Below are 19,487 nucleotides of genomic sequence, written 5' to 3'. Positions count from 1 at the left end.
TATCAGCTTCAGAAAATTTAACATTGATACAATAATTTATTGTCCAGATTTCAGTTTTGTCAACTGATTCAATAATGTTCTTTAGCAGTATTTTTTGGTTTTTTGTGTGTGTGTGTGTGTTTTTTTTTTTTTTTTTTTTGGTAAGCAACACAGATGTCTTCCAACAGATGAATAGTTAAACAATCTGTGGTTTATCCACACTATGGAAGCCTACTCAGCAACTAATAAGAACAAACTATTGATAAACACAACAACCTGAATAGTCTCCAGTGAGTTATGCTGAGTGAAAAAAAAAAATCTCTCAAAAGATTACATAAACTGTATCATTACACTTATAAAAATTATTAAAATGACAAAATTATAGAAATGGAGAACAGATTAGTGACTACCAGGGTTAAGAAGGAAGTAGAGATGGGAGAGAAGTTGAGGGGGGCAACATGAGGGATCCCTGTGGTGACAGAAATGTTCTGTGTCTTGACTGTATCAATATTATATGCTGGTGGTGATATTACACTGTAATTTTATTGATGTTACTACTGGGGACAATTGGGGAAAGGGTACATAGAATCTCTCTATGTTACTTGTTACAATGGCATGTAAATTTATGATCATCTCAAAAAGTTCAATTAAAAAAAAAACCCAATGAGGCAGCGAAGTCTTATTGTATTCCGTCACTTCATTTATACTCCAAGAGGTCCGTAAAATGCTTACTGTGATGTTAGACACAGAGAAGATGCTCAGTAAATGCTTGTTGAATAAATAAATAAAAAATGATTTGAGTTCCTTTACCCCCCATTTTATAGCAGATACCTGGCAATAAAGGTCATGACTAATCCCCAAATATCAGCTATTAAATGGCATATGTGGAACTGAAACTCCAGATCCCTAACTTCAAGTTCAAATTTTTCTTTTGGTTACATCTTTATACTCTCTCTTTTCATGAAAGAGATGCTATCCCTTAAACCTTCACATCTCCTTTGTGTCAAAACATAGCGTCTTTCTTCTTTTGTTTTTGGCTAGCATATGAATTTTTCTTCCCATTACTGCTACCTCCCTAAACAACCAGGACATCCACCACAGACATTTTCTTATCATTCCTGTTAGCCTTAGTCCTCTGAGGCTCAGCTTGCATCCTTACCCCATTCTCCAACCCCCACCCTCTCCCTTCACTCAAACCATTTTCCTAAAAATTCCACTTGGCCTCTTTGACACATTGTCTCAGAGTTCATCCTTCTGGATGTCTGTAGCATGAGAGCCTGGCTGACAACTCACTTTGAGCTAATAATTTTATCTCTGGAAAACAAGTTATCCTTTTTCCCAGGTAACATCTAAATCCCCTTTTGGTTCTGATCCTGGGCTTTAAGATTCTCCAGTGTTCTTTCATTTCTATCACAGGTCTACATTCTTTCTCCCAGCTCAGTGAGTCCAGGCAATGTCAAGTTCCCTCACAATCTGGTAAGGCCCACACTCCAGTGATGTAAGAGAACATCATTATGCTGGGGAATTTTTCAGAGTAAAGTATTTGGGAGGCTGGTAATCTTACCAAGTCCAACATACTCTGTCTCCCCAAACCCTCTGACCCTTACAGGAAGCAGCCTGTGGAAAAGCCCACCCTTGCCACCCTCTCTGTAGACGACATAGGGAGAAGGACCATCACTATGAGACTTACTGAACAGGTTATTCCAGGTCACATTTATCTTCTCCTCAGACTCCACTGCTTGGAAAACGAGTACCCTGTGATGGTCGAGATTTTTAAGCAACTCTTCGCAGTAAAATGGAATCCCACAGCTCCCCTCCACCAGGTACCTGGAGTGAAGACAAGGCAACCTGTTTATGATTAAGAACCATCTTTAAGGAAGAAAAAATATTTGAGTCTTCTCAATCACTTGAAAATAACTGCCTCTCTTTCTCCATTTGTTTTGGTTTGTTTTCCATTTTTAGGGATTGGTTTTTTCCCCTTTTTCTTTCATTTAAAAAATTACATAAAACATTGAAATCTTTCCAAAGTCAGAATTATGCAGGAAGGTACATCCGCAGTCTTGTTTCCCTTCCTCATCTTATAAGTAACCATTTAAATAAGTTTCTGGTTTATCTTTTTAATGTTTCCTTTGAAAACTACAGAACATGCACACACATATTTCAAGCCCTTCCTTTGATAAAAGACAGCATGTTACACATACTGCACACGAGGCCACCCCTTGTTTCTTCACTCCACACTGTATCCTGATCACCCCTCCACATCAGCAAATCTTTCTCATTTCTTTTTACAGCTATGTAGGACTCCATCCTGTGGATACATCCTAGTTTATTCTAACTATTCCTTTAGAGATAGACATTGGGATAATTTTCAGTCTTTTATTTGTATAAACCATGCCTCAGTAGAAACTTTGTCCATATGTCACTTCACATTTCTGTCAATATATCTTTGAGATATACTCCTAGAACTGGGAAGACTAGATCAAAAGGTAAATGCATATGTATGCATATACATATATAATAAATGTATACACATATAATAAACATATACATATTAAATAAATAAGTAAATAAATACAGAGAGAAACAGACAAAGGGAGAGAGAATGCCAAATTTTTGCCTAGAGTTATTATATATATATGTATGTACATATATATTATATATTAGTATTTATATTAGTGTATATATTAGTTTTCTTTTGGAGGGAGGTAATTAGGTTTATTTATTTATTTTTAGAGGAGGTACTGGGGATTGAACCCAGGACCTCATGCATGCAAAGCATGTGCTCTACCACTTGAGTTACACCCCCCACCTTGCCTAGAGTTATTTTAAATGAGACTTTGTCCAAGACATCTCTCTTCCAGAGGCAAGGCAACCAACCTCATTAGAAAGAACAGATACAGATACCAAGGTGGGTTGCAAACAGCCAGTTACGGAAGAGGCGCTGTCGTGTGGTTAAGGGGACCGCTGTCAAGACCCAAGTCGAGGAGTCCCTGAGAAGCTCAGAAAGCCCTGACTTCACCATTCCCCACGACAGAGAACACCAAGACCACATTATCGCCAGCTGAGTAAGTCCCTGCTTAGTTGCCGGGTGTGGTCTTTAATGTGTACCGGTTTGCCTTTCGTGTCACTTCCCCATGTCACTTGCCCTTGGTCACTGTGGGTAAGAGTGGGTGTACCCATACCCAGTGTGATGAAAGGGAAACAAATCTGGTGTCACCCAGCAAAGCTGGGGATGGGGTAACGGGGACACGACAAGGAAAAGGGGAGCAGCATCCACTCCACCAAGTGTGCTCTGTGGTCCCTTTGAAAGGCGGACACCGGCACGAATACCAAGATGGGTGCTTTCAGACACATCTTAAGGAATCTGATGAAGTCTGGACCTGGGGAATGAATGCAGCTGTCAAGACCTCAGGACAGAAATAGGTCACTCACGTGTCCAGCTCTTTGGGGATGCCCCGGACGTTGAGGTCCAGGCAGACCTTGTTGCGGATGTCCTTGGGCTGCATGGCCCCCAGGGTGACGTAGGTGGTGTTCCTGTTCTTCATGATGGCGCTGGCAGCCGCACAGGGTATGTCGATGAAGGGAGACAGGGACATGATGATGAAGACAGGAACAGACCGGATAAGCTTCTCCATGAAGGCCCAGGAAGCCGGATCGATAAACTGGCCGTCGTCAATGATAAAAATAATCCTTTCCTCTTTCACTGTCTGGGCCAGGTGGAGAAACAGAAAGAACAATGCTGTAGGAATTTGAGTTTTTATACACGTGTGTGGGTGTGCACAGTGTAGCCACTGAGTTCGGTGGTGCTAAGTTAAATCTTGTCTTTCCAACAATTTTGTGCTAATTCAGATTCTGCTAACTTGGACTCAGTGGCAATTGGGACGGAACTGGCTGGAATGGACTCTCAACTTGGTCAAGCCTCTGTGTAAAGGTAACGGCTGTGTAGAGGATAGAAGGGGTTGCAGCCCAGGCAAACACCACGACCTGAAAATAACTGACATGCGCTACAAGTCATTGGAAATGTCTAATAGACATTTATTCAGCCAAGACCTATACAGCCCGTACTTCTCAAGCACCCCCTGGGCTGGGTCCTGGACACAGAGAACTGAGGGAAACGGACCTGGTGCTCGCCCTGCCGGCAGTTGACACTACTCTAGCTTGAACTATGGCATATGTTACACTTAAAAATAGATCATGTGTCCTTTTTCTTGTGTAGGCTACCCTTCCCTAGCTGGTCTGAATTATTCATTTACTTGTTAAGCATTTATCGTGCATCTTTTAGGGTGCTGTTCAAAGTGCTGGGGATACAGTATTAATCAAAATAGAGAGCTTACATTTTAGTGTGAGCCCCCGCATTTTCACCGTGTGAAGTGTCTAAGTGGAGAAAAACCTTCCCCACTCTTACTGCTGCAGACTGCTCTTGGCTTCTTCTGGTTCCCTCTGAGAAGAGACTAGGTTAACCCACTCTTTCCCTCTATATGTTCTTTATAAACCAAAGCAGCACAGGCTGCTTGCAAATTTCAAATTTCAGAAGACACTCATTATACAGCATTCTAGTCTGCCTTGTCACCTACACACGTCTCCTCTTACGGCCCCGTTCTGTCACCAGGTCGTTAGCTCTCCACCGACCCTGAGAACATTTTAACGAACAGGGATTAGCATCCCATTGTTTTGTTTGGCTTGGTATTTGATTAATGTCTTTAAAACCACGGGGCAGACAGAAATGTGAGTTTTTGTCATATCGTGGCCTCGTCCATGAAGTATTTGTGAATTAAGGAGAGGAAAGCAGGAACCAAAAACCTCACATGAATTCAATAATGCATCATTTGGCCCCAGCTTCTTCACATTTAAAATTAGGAGACGGAATCGGGTCCTCTCTGATGTGAATAAAAGCCAGCATTTACACTGAACCGACTATGTTCCCAGCACGGTGCTCTCTTTGATAAATGACTTCATTTAATTTTCATAACATACAGGAGGTGGCACTATTGAATCTATTTACTGAGCAAATTTAGACGCAGAGGTGTTAAGCAACTCGCCCAAGGTCATATGGATAGTAAACAGTCTAAAGATCGCTGTCATAGCACAAAGTCAAAGCACGGCTTTAGTCATGGTTTCCAACTAGATTGTTAGCTGTGGAACTCACTAAACATAGGCCCAAAACAAGCCCTTTTAAATTAGGAGTAGAACTCATAAATCCATACATTGTGAGGAGCTTCCCGGATACTTGTGGCGCAAACAGTCCAAAGCCTGATGTTTATTTATTTTTGTTTGTTTGTTTGTTTTAATGGAGGTCCTAGGGATTGAACCCAGGACCTCGTGCATGCGAAGTACGAGCTCTCCCACTGAGCTAGTTCCCACCCCCCACAAAGCCTGATATTTAGAAGCTGTTGATACTGCCTCGCTTATTTGCCCGAAGTGGAGAAGGAGGAGAAAGTTGTATTATAAACTTATTACAATGCCACCGGCTTGAATTGTTTATTTATTATGGGCCAGACACTCTGCTGGTCAAGAGTGATACAAGAATGAGTAAGAGGCTCCCTCTCCTTAAGAAGCTCACAATCTCCTGAGGGGGAGAGACAAGTGAGTAAGGAATTGCAATCCAGTACGGTAAATTTAATGAGAAGTATGTTCAAAGTGTTACAGAAGCACAGTGGAAGAGGAATTAGTCATGCCTTGTGATCTGGGGGAGTTATCACTAAAGAGGTGACATTGAAGGATGAGTAGCATTTCTCTGGGTCAAAAAAAAAAAAAGTCCTTTGTCTTTTATCTCATTAGCATCAAGAATTATTTGGATAGTATAAAGCATGAGTTGGAGCAATGTGCTTATACTCTGGCAGTTACACGGAGGATGAATTAGAGTGGAAAGGGTGAGGCACAGAGATGGTAGGAGGCACAGGGATTAGCTAGAAAGCTATGGAAACAGTCCAGGAAGAGAAACTGTCTGAACTACCGCAGGGAACAGAGGACAGGGAGGTTCCATAGGTGGCCTGAGGTAGACACAGGAGGACTTGGCAACTGAGCAGATGCAGTAGATGTGGCAACTGGTGCGGAAGGGAGCAAAGATAACTTTAAATGATGCGTGAATAAGTCTGCTACTAACTGCATCAAGGATCAGGGTGAGGAAGACAGAGCTTTGGAGTAAGAAAAAAAAAGAATTTAGTACTAAACACTAAACTGAGTGTGAGTCACCGTATCTAAGTGGAATACACAGGAGGTTCTTGGAAATACAGTTCTGGTGCTCAAAGAGCTCTCTAGCTGGGGAATGGAATATAAATTTGGTGATCATCAACATACAGCGGACAGTCATGAGATCACTCAGAGAGAGAGTTAACACTGGTTGAGTGTTTCTGAGGAAGGAGGCTCGATGCTAAGTGTTTTACGCATAATCTAGTCATTTAAATTTTACAAACCTCTGAGCTGGGTACTATTATTTCCTCATTTTGTAGAAGATAAAAGCACAGACAGGTTGAGTCACTTGACCACGGTTACCCAGGTAGCAAGTGACAGGAGTAAGGGTTCAAACCTCGGTTGACTGACTACAGAGCCTACAAACACAGTCAGTTTGATATTCTGCATCTCATACAGCACGAGAAAAGGGGTGGAGGCTGGTTTTAGGGAGAGGCCAAGCTCCCAGCAGTACTATTACAAGTCTCAAAAAACAAAAAAAGATATTTAAAAAAAAAAAAAAAAGAGTCTCCTTTCAAGCATAATTAAATTCTAAACAGCAAAGAAGCTTGAGGTTGGGAAGTGAGAGAGGTGATGAGGCGGACTCACGGACCTGGGTTAATTAACAACAAGGGAGAGGAAGTGCACAGCTGATGGAAAGGCTGGACATTTCTCTTACCCCAAGGCTGGCGCCTTAAAATCCGAGGACATACCCCAGTATCTCTTCCTTTGTTTTTTTCGCTGAAGTTTCTGCTAACTGCTTTTTGTTTCAGGGCTGAGCTCTGAGGAAGGAGCCTATAGCAGGAAATAATTACCACCACCACTGGCCAAGCCTCCTAACAAAAGACCCCACAGCTGGACCTGGACCTGGCCAGAGCTGTCTCTACCGGCCACCTTGGCTGACGGCTCCCCGCTCCTTTCTCAGCTCCGGCACTTTCTTTCCACTTCCCCCTTCTGAGCAATAAAGCGGCTGTTCACTTCATCCCTCTGCCTCTCCTGCGTGCATTCTTTCCCAGCTGGCGGCATGGACCCACACTTTGGTGGGCTTCCTGATTTAGGGGTCCCTCTATCCACTAACAGAAGGATGGAGGGAAAGGAAACACTTTAGGCTAAAGCTTTCACATACTTTAAAGCTTCCTGCCGTTGGACTGAGGCCACCCAGCTTTGTGGTGAGATGCCCAGTTTCCTCCTCCCCATTATTTGACCCATAGATGCTCTTACTCGCTCCAAGATCTTCATAAACAGTGCTTCCAACTGCTTTTGTTTTCTTGAGGTGCTCATCTTGGAAACCTCTCGTGAAATGGGGAACTGTATAAAGAATTATGAGAATATTGAGTGTGGGAAAGTAGCAAAGGGAACCACTAGTTGTATGAATTTGGGCAAATCACTGTACTGTCCTGTGTCTTAAAATCTTCATGTGTTAGATAGTCCATAACATGCCTTCCAGCTCTAATACTCCATGTCATTGAATCTAATAGACACAGGAAAGGAAGGGCACAGTCTCATCTTTGTATTGACAGTTACACGTGGGAGCAGGGTGACTTTGTGCTCTGGACTAGCTAGGATAGTGTGGCTATGATGGAAAGGTGAGGAAAAAATGGGTCAGCAGGTGACTATTTGGGTTTTCTTGCATCTGGTATTTCTGGACACCTCCAATATATCTCAGGAAGGTGCATGCTCATTCCAGGAGGATTGGGGGCCATTTCCTTAACACCTGGATGCTCCAGATGAGGAAAGAAAAGGATAATAAAGGCCAAAGAGACGCAAAGTCATAAAGGATCAGGGAGGAGTGGCCACACTTGCCCCTTCACTATTTCTTGCAGAAGTCTAATGCTAGCTAGTTACCTGCACATGGAAGATGTCATTAAGAAGACAATGGAACTTTTCATCCAACAGTGCCTTGACTTTATTTTGAAGGTTAGTCTGTCGTTCTTTATAATGTTTACAGGTATCCAGACCTAGTACATTGGCCATGAGTATCTGGATGGTATTAAAATTTTGATGGAAGCTGATCTTAGTCAACCCAATAGCAATAGTCCTGTTTGTAAGAAAGTCAAGAATCAGAAGAGCATTTTAAAATATATTTTTTGAAAACAATAAAGCTTGAAGGAAAGCTCTGACCCTTCATATTTGGTTATCATGACAGATTTCCTGAGCTGTCTGGAAGCTGTTCTTTATTTGTGCTTCAGATATTCTCCCTTATTCCACTACATCCCTAAACCCTGACAGTTTAACGTAACTATCCCCTCTTCTTTAGTCCTGCCCCCACCGCCTTGGTTCAGGCCCTCACACTCTCACCTAAACTGCCAAAGAGCACGGTATTATCCCTGCCTGGCGCCATGACTCTCTGAAAGCATCACCTTTACAGAAGCCTGGAGCGTCCAGATAGATGCAAATCTTCTCTCCTACGTAAGATTTTCAATGCTCCTGTTGCCTACACGTTAAGTTTAGATTCCTTTCTGTGACATGTAAGACTTTCCAAGGCCTCGTTATGTCATTTATTGCTACTCTCTGCCCGCAGTCTATCCTTCACCACCAACAAACTGGTGAGAGTTCCCTGCATACCCAGTTCTTTCTTCTACGTCTTTGTTTTTGCTGCCTCTTCAGCCTGGGGTGTTACTACTTCTTGTAATTCCTCCTAATCCCTCATTTCCTGTTCGTCCATAAATCTCAGCTCAGGGGTGACCTCCTGGAACTATTCCCTGATGCCCCAAGGTTGGGTTACATGCCCGTCTTTCTCTTAGCTTCCTACAATACGCAGTTGCATGCTTCTGTCATTGTCCTCGCTACATTCTATTTTTACTGTTCTCTCTCTCTCCTGCTCTTTTGTGAGAGCTCTTTGAGTGCAGGGATCAGTTATTATTCATCTTCAAAGCTTTGGAATTTGTTGTGGGTTAATTTATGCTCCCCTCCCCAAATGCGTATGTTGAAGTGAACTTATTTGGGAATAGGGTCATTGCAGATGTAATTAGGTAAGTTAGGATGAGGTCTTAGTGGAGTAGGGTGGGTCCCTTCTCCAGTATGACTGTGTCTTTATAAGAAGGGGAAATTTGAACATAGACAGCACACAGAGAGAATGTCATGTAAAGATGAAGGCGAAGATTGGGGTGATGCTTCTACAAGCCAATGCGCCAACAATTGCCAGCAAGCCACTAGAAGCTAGGAAGGAGGCACAGAACATATCATCCCTCAGCTGTCAAAAAAACCAGCATTGCAACATCTTGATCTTGGACTTCTACCCTCCTGTACACAAAGACAATATACTTCTGTTGTTTAAGCCACCTAGTGTGTGGTACTTTGTCCTGGCAGCTCTAGCAAACCCATGCAGTTCTTGGTTCTGGAACATAGTAGGTACTCAATAAGCGATGCAATAAATGAAGAAATGAGTGTCTTCTGGTTGTCTTGAGTTATCCCCTCAGCAATGTTAAAGATATTTTAAAACTAGTCTTTCTCGGGCCTGACATTAAAAAAGAGTAGAAACACAGCTAAAAATAATGTAAAGTTAATAAGAATTTTCCCCTTAAAGCCTTTAGGTTCGATGGTGAAAGGATGTGAGAGACCACTGCCATTGTCTTGGCATCATCACTGTTATTGAGTACAATACTGTTCACCTCCATGAGCTGGGTTGTCCCAAAGGGAGCCCGCATGACACCCATTACATGAAAAGAGACAGACAGCATGAGGTAAGTGTGTTAGCCCTGACTTCCAGAGGAAAGTCCAGAGGCCTTTTACTCTCTAACCATACTCTCAGGGCTGAATGGTTTGAACTGGTGATGCCCTGTCGACTACACAAATAATCTAATGTGTGTTCTGCAGACTCCATCTAGCCTTGGACTCAACATCTAAACCAGTCATTCTCAAACTGCCTGCATATTAGAAAACTTTACAATATCAATATCCAAGCCCCTCCTGGCATAAAATCAAGATCTCCAGGGGTCAGCTCAGCTTCTCATTTTCTCAGTTCAGTAGGTCTATCATTAATTATTTAGCACAAGAGACATGACACCCAATAATAACTGATAGATTGTGAACAGACTACATAAGGCAATTTACATAAAGGAGAGGAGCATTAAAACGAGTGAAACTCTTCGGAATATCGGGATTCTCTGGGCTCACAAAAAAATGCTCATTTGCAAGACACTCACCTGTGGTTCTCACCTTGGGCCAGGTACTCAATTTCCACAAGTATCTGGCTTTTTCCATAGCCCGATAATCCTTCGTACATCAGGACCCGGCTGCAGTTAGACATCAAAAATTCCTTCATAGAACACATGAAGTATTTGATCTCCTTATCACGTCCTGTTATTTTTAGTTTTTAAAAAGGGAGCAAACCCAATCAACATAAAACAGAGACACCAAAAAAAGCACCTAGTGATACTGCTTCTAAGGACACCCCGGGGGTTTCCAAGGCGTTGTTCATGCAGCTTCTTTAGGTCCTGTGCACTTTACATTTTTAAAAAAATCTTTCTTTAGAACTTTTCAGTTAACAATGTGGTTTTACAGATTTTTTTATCCCCACAAGCTGTGAGGGAAAGTATTCTTATAATGCTCATTATGACGTCCATTTAATTTTAGTGCAGAAAACTGAGATCTGCTTAGATTACAGAACCAGGAATTAAACCATGGCTATCTGACACTAATGTTTGTTTTCTTTTCTTTTTTCTCTTTTTCTGTAACACACTAGAGGTAACTAGAGATTATTACACTAAGAAATAAACTTATTGAAGTTCGGGTTCCTATGTTCAACAATATGGATGAAATATTTTTATCTCCAATTCTGTGAAAGAAACTTGCTCTTTGCAAATGAGAAATTATACTTATCCCAGGGCTACTAGAAGCATTATCAGTGGAGAGGAAAATTCAATTTGCTTTAAAAAAAAATCATGTATAGATTAATTCTACCCTAAGAACAACCTAAATTCTTGGTAAAAATAAATTGTAGTTTTTTTTCTGATTATAAAACTAACACATGCTCACTGTAGAAAATATAGAACACTTAGAAAAGGAAAAGAAGAAAATTAAAGTCACATTGGGTTCCAGCCCCATCAGTCTTATGTTTCTTATGTGTTTTTAAGTATGTGTAACAGGATACCCTGACTGAAATCTGAAATTCAGCCTACAATCTTTGAAACCTGGTGGGCAGGAAGGAAATGACAAATTTCTGTCCAAAAAGCTGGAGACCCAGTGGGGCTGACTTTTCTTTCTTTGCTGGGGAGGTCACTGAGGAGGGCCCATCTGGTTACCCATTGATCAAGTAAACACACACCCAACTGTTATCTAAAACACTGAAAACCACTACCTTGAGTGTAGATGTTTCATACAGGGAAGCTAAGTGTTTACTTGGTAATGGGAATTTCTGGCTACGATCTAGTGGGAACTACTCTATACACCATATTGCTTATTTCAGGGGAAACATTCCCTTTCTGAAAATGCATTCGAATTTCAGTTTTGTGAGATGGGTAGGGTTTTTCTTTGGTCTGAGGCTCACATAGGAACTCAGAAGATAAGGCCCAGAAGGCCACACAGCAGAATCTTCTAGCTTTTTGTGTTCTGTTTGTATAGAGTACATACAGGTAAGAACTTAGGGACTGCCTTTTTAGCTGGATTCTGAAGTGAAGCTAACTCAACTTGAACTACATGTATGTTGTCTCTATTTAAACAAGACCCTAATATCTGAGGCTGTTGTATGCATTTTTGACCCTAAAAAAGAAAACACCTTTTTTCATTTTAGTTTTGTTGTCAGCAAATAAAATTTCATTTACAGGAGCTCTTGTAATAGAAGGGTATTTCCCATACTCCTAACCTCCAACAGTCTGTTTTTGGTTATAGCTTTAAGGAAAGATATGTGGACCTGGTTTTTCCTTACAGTGGTGAACTCAAGGCAAAAAGGCAACTAGACTAGACTGAGAAATATATTGCATAGTATACCACCGTGCTCTAATATGACTATCACAGTGAGTCCTCAATCTTGTAGAAAGGGGGTTAGGACTTCCATTTACTGTCAATCATTATCACAACAAACATACCCCAGGATGGAAAGGAAGGCCTCAGAGGACAGTGAGAATGGGCATTCCTTCTCCTTCCTAGCCTTCAGGAGTTTGGGCATCTGGACTTATAAGGAGTGACAAGCCTACAGGCTCTGCGAACTACCTGAACACAGAGAAAGTGGGGCGTTGCTTTTGGCCCAGGTGCTCTTGCCGTTCTGGAACTGTTGCCATCTTTAGACTCTGGTGACATCGAGATGCTGTCCTAATATTCCCCCAAAGTTTGAGGCAGAGCATCCTCTGAATTGTGCTAACACAGTTATGACCAGGATTTAAATCCAGAATGACACTTTTTGGGATGTTCAGGTCTAACAGAAGGAAGCTACAAGTGTTACTAGAAATGACTGCCTTCAGAATCCACAAGCTAATCTTCATTGAATCTCTTCTCTCAGAGGGTGTAACCCTCCCTCATTTTATGTCTACTTCCCTGTCTCGTCTTGAGTTAGCTTTTTTATGATAGGGTCCCTATCAGTCGCTATCACCAAGAATCACAAAAACATCACTGCCAAGTGGATCGTAGATCTAATGTAAAAGGTAAAACAAAATTTCTGGAAGAGATTCTGGAAACATATCTTCATGACTTTTGGGTGAGGAAAGATTTCTTAAACAGTATAGAAAAGCACTAACTATAAAAGAAAAGATTGGTAAATTGGATTTCATTAAAATAAAAAATTCTGTTCATTAAAGACATCACTAGTGGAGTCAAAAGGCCAGCATAGAATGGGAGAAGCTACATATAGCAGAAACCAATGACAGTGGACCTATTTTCAGAATACATAAATAATTCCAAAAGATCTATACAAAATGCAATCCAATTGAAAAGTAGGCCAAAGATTTGTACAGACACTTTATAAAAGATGATTTCCAAATGGCCAGTAAACATTTGAAAAAAGAGCTCAACCACACCAGGGAAACACAGATGGAAACCACAATGAGATACCACTATAAACCCAACAGAATGGGTCAGAATATAACCAAATACAACCATTTTGGAAAACTGGCATCATCTACCAAAATTGTACTCTTTGCCTATATATATATATACACACTCAACAGCAGAAATGCATAACTTTGTTCACCATAAGACTTGCACAAGAATCCTTATAGCATTATTCATAGGAATAATAACTTGAAACGATTCAAATGTACAAAAACATAATGAATATATTGTTGTATATTTATAAAATGGAATACAATCATCCCTTGGTATCCACAGGGGATTGGTTCCAGGACCCCAGGGGATACCCAAGTCCACGGATGCTTAAATCCCTTATATAAAATGGTGTAGTATTTGCATATGACCTACACATAGCCTCTTGTATACTTTAAATCACCTCTAGATTAATCATAACATGGAATACAATGTAAATGCAATGTAAAATAGTTGCCAGTGTGTGGTAAATTCAAGTTCTTCCTTTTGGAATTTTCTGGAAATTCAAATATATATATATATATATTTCTTTTACAAAGAGGTGCTGGGAATTGAACCCTGGACCTTGTGCATGCTAAGCATGTGCTCTACCACTGAGCTATACCCACCTCCACTTAAAAAATATTTTTGATCTGTGGTTGTTTGAATCCATGGATACTTGACCCTGCAGATACAGAGGGCCAACTGTACTACATAGCAATGAAAATGATGTATAGCTACATTCAACAACACGAATGAATTTCATAAAATACTATTGATTTAAAAAGACTTATGTAATTACACAATGTATGATTTCATCTATATACATTTTAAAAACAGACCTAACTAATTTAGTGTATAAGAAGTCTTTGGGTAAGAGGGACAGTATAGCTCAGTGGAAGTGTGTGTGCTTAGCATGCACGAGGTCCTGGGTTCAATCCCTAGTACCTCCACTAATAAATAAATAATAAATAAATAATCCTAATTACCCGCTCCCCAAAAAAATAAAATTAAAAAAATAAAGAAGTCTTTGGGTAAAGAGAGGGCTAACTCATGTGACGTTTTGCAGAATACTGCTATTTTTCTATTCCTCAGCCTGGATGGTGGTTATATGTCCATTTTGTGATAATTCATTAAGCTGAAGACTTATCATGGGGGTACTTTTCTGAATGTTTTGTTGTAGTTCAATAAAGAAGTTTAAAAATCAAGGCCCACTACCTACCCAGCAAAGGGTAGCCCTCATTTCTGTTGCAGATGAGGTATGCCATCCCAAACATGCTGAAGAGAAGAGAAGACAAGACATTAGCATCAAAACAGGGAAACACTGAGAGACAGAGGGACTAGTTTTTAGTTCCCAGAAAGCCTCCTTTTCAATCTCTAACAAGAGTCTATTTTCTGAGTCAGGGATGCAGTTACCAAAAGGAAGGGAAAGGAGAAGTTCCTTTCTGGTGACAGAGTCTCCAAACAACCTATGTTGTGGCCTTTACCAGAGAGCCTGGTACCTTGTTCAATAAATTCTTGTTGAGTCTGCGTTGGTAGAACTGACCTCCCTCTCGGGAAGCCACACACTCAACAGGGGACCCAATAAAATTAGATGTGATACATTGTCTCACATCCTGGGAAGATTCCACCAACTGCTTAAAAAATAAAGCTCATGTTCTGGGGGTGGCCCAGTCTCAAGTGTTTTACATGTATCGTTTCCATTACTCCTGACAAAAAACCTTATTAAGAAGGTATTATTAATATTATTATGTCCATTTTACAAATGAGAAAATTGAAATACAGAGAGTTAGGGTTGCCCAAGATTCCCATGGCTAGTGGTGACAGAGGATACAGACAGAGTCAGTATCTAAAGCTAGGCCAGGGGCATATGCTTGCCTACTGTCAACCAGCATCTCTTGAAGGGGCCTTTTTAGACACATGGACCACTCCCTTGTCTATACTATCATCCTACTTTGTTACACCTCTGTTATAGCACATACTGAAGTCTCCCATGTAATACACAGCAAATTGTATGTATGCTGGTCTTGCCCATTAGATTTCAGGACAGGAACCAGGCCGTGTTCATATTTGCATGTATACTCCCACAGTCTCTTATTTGCAGAGACAGTATAGAGAAACCATAGTGAGGGCAGACTTTGGACTCAGATAGTCCTGGCTTTCTGTGGTAGATTGAGGGCCCCACTTCTTCACCCCTACTTGTATCTGTGCCCTTTGTTAACATACCTTGGCAGCGCCCTCCCACTCTGACTCAGCCTTGTGAATGTTTTGGTCAATGGGATGTTAGCAAACATGATATAGAGGCTTTAAAAAAGCTTGGGCATTAGACTTGCTCTCTCTTGCTCTTCTGATATTGCCACGACTCCATGCCTGGGCTAGCCTGATATAAGATGAGACACACAGAGTCAAACTGTCCCAGTTATGTCAGCCCAGATTCTCAGTTATCCCACCTGAGGTCATTCTGGATCAGCCAACAACCTGCTGAACCCCAGGCCTAGTCAAGATCAGTCGAACCCCATATATTTGAGAGATAAGGAAGCATATATTGTCATATACCACTGAGGTTTTGTGATTGACTATAATGTAGCATTATTGTGGCATTTTGTACCTTGGCTCCATTGCTTACCAGATTTATGACCCAGGACAAGTCATTTAACATCTCTGAGTCTCAGTTTTGAAATTTATAAAATGGAGTTAATAATAATTTCTACCTCATATACTTGATATGGATGTAAAAGTGCCTAATATTTAATAAGGGCTCACAAGAATTCTTATCCATTCATTTATTCAAACAGCTTTTTATTGATGGTCTACACATGCCAAGAACAGTGCTGAGCCCTGGGAATACAAAGGTGAATAATAAAGACTCCTTGAACCAATGACAGCCCTGATTCTGTTATCTGACCCCTTTAAGACCTAGATTCTAGCTTGTTAATATAAGGAATAATACCTTTTCAATTTCCATCCACCATCCATTTATTCATCACTATGGATGCCTACCAAGCACTGGGAATATCAGAATGGCGAGAAATAATCACTCTCTCAAAAAGCTCCCAGTGTAGGAAGTGAAAAGCACATCCAGGCAGTGGTTGTGATGAGTGCTATGAGTGCTATGAGTGCTCTGGTAGAGACATGTGCTACAGAGCTATGCAGAGGAGGGAAGACTGAACTGTCTGAATGGGGGTTAGGTAGTTCCAGAAGCAGCTTCAGAGGGGAATAGATCCTTGAGCTGGATTTCCAAATATGACCCTGGTGTCCTCAGTAGACTGGGGATGGAATGACTGAAAGGGAGGGTAAGCCCCTCAGATACCCCAGAGGAAGGGGCACTGGAGGAGATGAGGTTGGAAAGGCAGGTGGTTACCTTGTATGTCACTGCAGGGAATTTGAACATTATCATGAAAATGACTGGGAGATTCTGAAGGACTTTAAGCCCTAAAGTAAGAGACCAAGTTGGGTTTTCAGGGGATGTATTTCAGTAAACACCTAGAGGAGGTGTTTTAGCCTTACCAACACCTGACCGCATAGTTGACATGATCTATAGTTAATGGTTGGTGACTGGCCCTATCTGGGTCCAAACAGATCCTCAAATGAGGGGATCTCTCATTTTGCTATCATAGTTCTCCCACTTCTTTACTAAAAAATTACTGCAAGATCAATGCCCCACACTCACACTTTCTCATTAAGGCCCAAACACTGATACACTGGTCCAGAATCTGCAACACCTTTCATGACTTTTTTTGGAAGCTCTTTAAAAAAGTAGGCTGGTAGGTTGCTGCCATTGTAGGTGACGGAGTCACAGGTCACGATTCCCGGGTAGTACATCATCATCCTGGCAGCTATGTTGACTTTCTGACCAATGACTATAGGAGGAGGGAGAGAGAAAGGCAAAGAGCAGGTAGAAAACAGCCATTGAACTGAGTGTAATCTGAGGCAGACTGTCCCCAAATGGCATTGTCACCCTTTACTCCTTTTGCAATCTCACCTTCTACTACCCAGATTGAGCCAATGGCTATTTTAAAATATACAGGGAGTATAAACAAGTTTATACTGTACAGCACAGGAAAATATATTCAAGATCTTGTAGTAGCTCACAGGGAAAAAGAATATGAAAATGAATGTATGTATATTCATGTATGACTGAAAAATTGTGCTGTACACCAGAAATTGACACAACATTGTAAACTGACTATAACTCAATAAAAAATATTAAAATATACAGGGAGTAACTCAATCAGCCATTCATAAAGTTGCTACCTCATCTGGGAAGATAAGAGGATGTTCTGCTCAGGGAAGAAGGGCCTTGAATATGCAGAAGATTCTGTTAAGTGGGATGGTCACAGGCCTGAGGGCTCTCGGGTGAGGTATACCGGGTGGGCTGCTATAAGACGGACAAGCATGAGCTTGAGCCTGTAACACTGACCTCCAAATGAGGCACAAAACTGGGTCTGCATGTTCCTATGCATGAACTTTCGTTTGGTGATTTCTTAAGAGTGAGTAAATGTGGCTGGAAGGGGAGGGTGTGGAAGATTGGTTTAGGGGATATTTTAAGAGATAAACTACAGTGCAAGGACTCTGAAGCCAGGCTGTGCAGGTTTGATCTTTAGCTCTACTTCTAACTACTAAGTGCAAAGTACTTGGGCAAATTACTTGAACTCTTTCATGCCTCAGTTTTCCGATCTGTTAAATGGGGTTGATAACAGTGGGTAGTTTATAATGATTAATGAGTTAATACACTTTGAACAGTGCTGGGATGCTAGTAAGTCCTCAGTTAATACTACTAATCAGGCATTAAATGTTCAACTTTAACATAAACTTGAATACTTTTGATTAAGATATTCCTTTTTAAAAAAAACTGTTTATTATGGGGAAATTTGACCAAACAATAACATATGGTATTATGAATCTCCATATACCCATCTGCCAATCCCAAAAGCTACTACCCATGGCCAGTCCTGCCCCTCCTCAATGCCATGCACTGTCCACCCTGTATTATTATTTAGAAAAAAAATTTTTGGAGGGGGGAGGTAATTAGGTTTACTTATTTATTTTTAGAGGAGGTACTGGGGATTGAACCCAGGACCTTGTATATGCTGAGCATGTGCTCTACCACTTGAGCTATACCCTCCCCTCAACCCTGTATCATTTTGAAGAAAATCTCAGACATTGTGTCATTTCAGACATAACTATTATAGTAACTTGGATGTACCCAGTATTTTAGATGTATTATTTGTGAACATTTAAGGCCCCAATAATTGGGTTAAAGAGAAAAGCAGTGAAATCTTGTGATAATATCTACTCACTATTTTCTTTTGAGATTAGTGCTATTTATCAGTAATGCCAATAGTCATAATTTTTAATAAGTAGTCCTAACCTATCCGAGGAATTAAGAAGAGTAACTGTTTAATGTTAACAGGAAGTTATTATAAAGGCTCATTGTTCCACGAGCTCATGGCCTCCCACCGCTCCCCTCTAATGACTGCATATTTTTTATAGTCAGTCATAGCCCCAAAAATACACACTCTGCAATCACTGAGCTGTCAAGGGGCAAAGCTACATGGCTTAGTTCCATCTGGAAGACTATCAGCTTTCTGAGGGCAAACGTCTCGCGTATTTTCGTCCTTTTTCCCTCACAGCCCAGTGGCAAGGCTGAAGGAGAAACAGAGATAAGCTAGCTCGGCCCACCTGTGTACTCATGCCTCACAGAGTGTCCAACGATTCCACAGAAGACGATCCCGCTGGCCACGCCGATGGAAACAGTGCTGGCTCGGGGGTTGTGGGGAAAGAGATAAAGATAATGAGCACAGAGAAGGCGGGGAGTGTTGGGGCATGGTGACCAACAGGGTGGGGAGGGGCAGGAAGGGATTTGCAAGAAATAACTCTCTTCCCTTTGTAGTTAGTTTAGGGCAATGGTACATGGCCTGGAGGTGTAAAGGCGGGAGCGGTGGAGACACAGAACTAAGTTCTTAGAGGTGATAACTCAGTCCATTTTTCTGCTATTATTAAGTATTCGTCTGAGCTATTTTTCAGGAAGATTACCCCGTCACCCCAATGGACTTTCAACATAGAGTGACTGTGGTTGTAAACAATTTAACTATCTTTTTTGATTTTTAAAAAGAACAAAGTCATTATTTTGAAGGGAAGTAACTCAGGTATAATGTGTGGCATCAAAAGTTAACTTTGCTAATACAGGAAGACAGCTGCATGCATACACAACTAGGGGCTGAGAAGGTGGACTGTTTAGGGCTAGGGTGGCACCTGTCAGAGCAGACCAGAGTAGGCAGCAAGTCAGGGTCACTGGGGTGCTCAGGCTCGGGGACAGCCAGGGTTGAGGACGGTAAACCTGTCTCAACTGTTTTACTCAGTGGACCATCTTGAGGTCAGATCAA

The 19,487-nt window shown here is 41.3% G+C and overlaps 1 protein-coding gene and 1 non-coding gene across 2 annotated transcripts in view; both read right to left on the bottom strand.

Moving 5' to 3' along the window:
- Positions 1–19,487, bottom strand: part of ADCY10 (adenylate cyclase 10) — a 66,605-nt gene that overhangs the window by 31,219 nt on the left and 15,899 nt on the right. The window contains exons 10-17 of the mRNA XM_006193970.3: positions 18,784–18,860; positions 16,772–16,961; positions 14,324–14,379; positions 10,293–10,446; positions 7,993–8,185; positions 7,369–7,455; positions 3,412–3,686; positions 1,670–1,806 (exon numbers count right to left, since the gene is read on the bottom strand). Coding sequence (XP_006194032.2) covers positions 1,670–1,806; positions 3,412–3,686; positions 7,369–7,455; positions 7,993–8,185; positions 10,293–10,446; positions 14,324–14,379; positions 16,772–16,961; positions 18,784–18,860 — 1,169 coding nt within the window. The remainder of the gene's footprint in view (positions 1–1,669; positions 1,807–3,411; positions 3,687–7,368; positions 7,456–7,992; positions 8,186–10,292; positions 10,447–14,323; positions 14,380–16,771; positions 16,962–18,783; positions 18,861–19,487) is intronic.
- TRNAA-UGC lies at positions 2,713–2,785 on the bottom strand. Its single transcript has one exon. It is a non-coding gene; the product is annotated as a tRNA-Ala (tRNA).

This window comes from Camelus ferus, chromosome 21 (genome assembly GCF_009834535.1).
Source record: "Camelus ferus isolate YT-003-E chromosome 21, BCGSAC_Cfer_1.0, whole genome shotgun sequence".
Classification (NCBI taxonomy): Eukaryota; Metazoa; Chordata; class Mammalia; order Artiodactyla; family Camelidae; genus Camelus; species Camelus ferus.
Note: the sequence above shows the minus strand (reverse complement) of the source record. Positions and strands in the feature narration are given on the sequence as shown.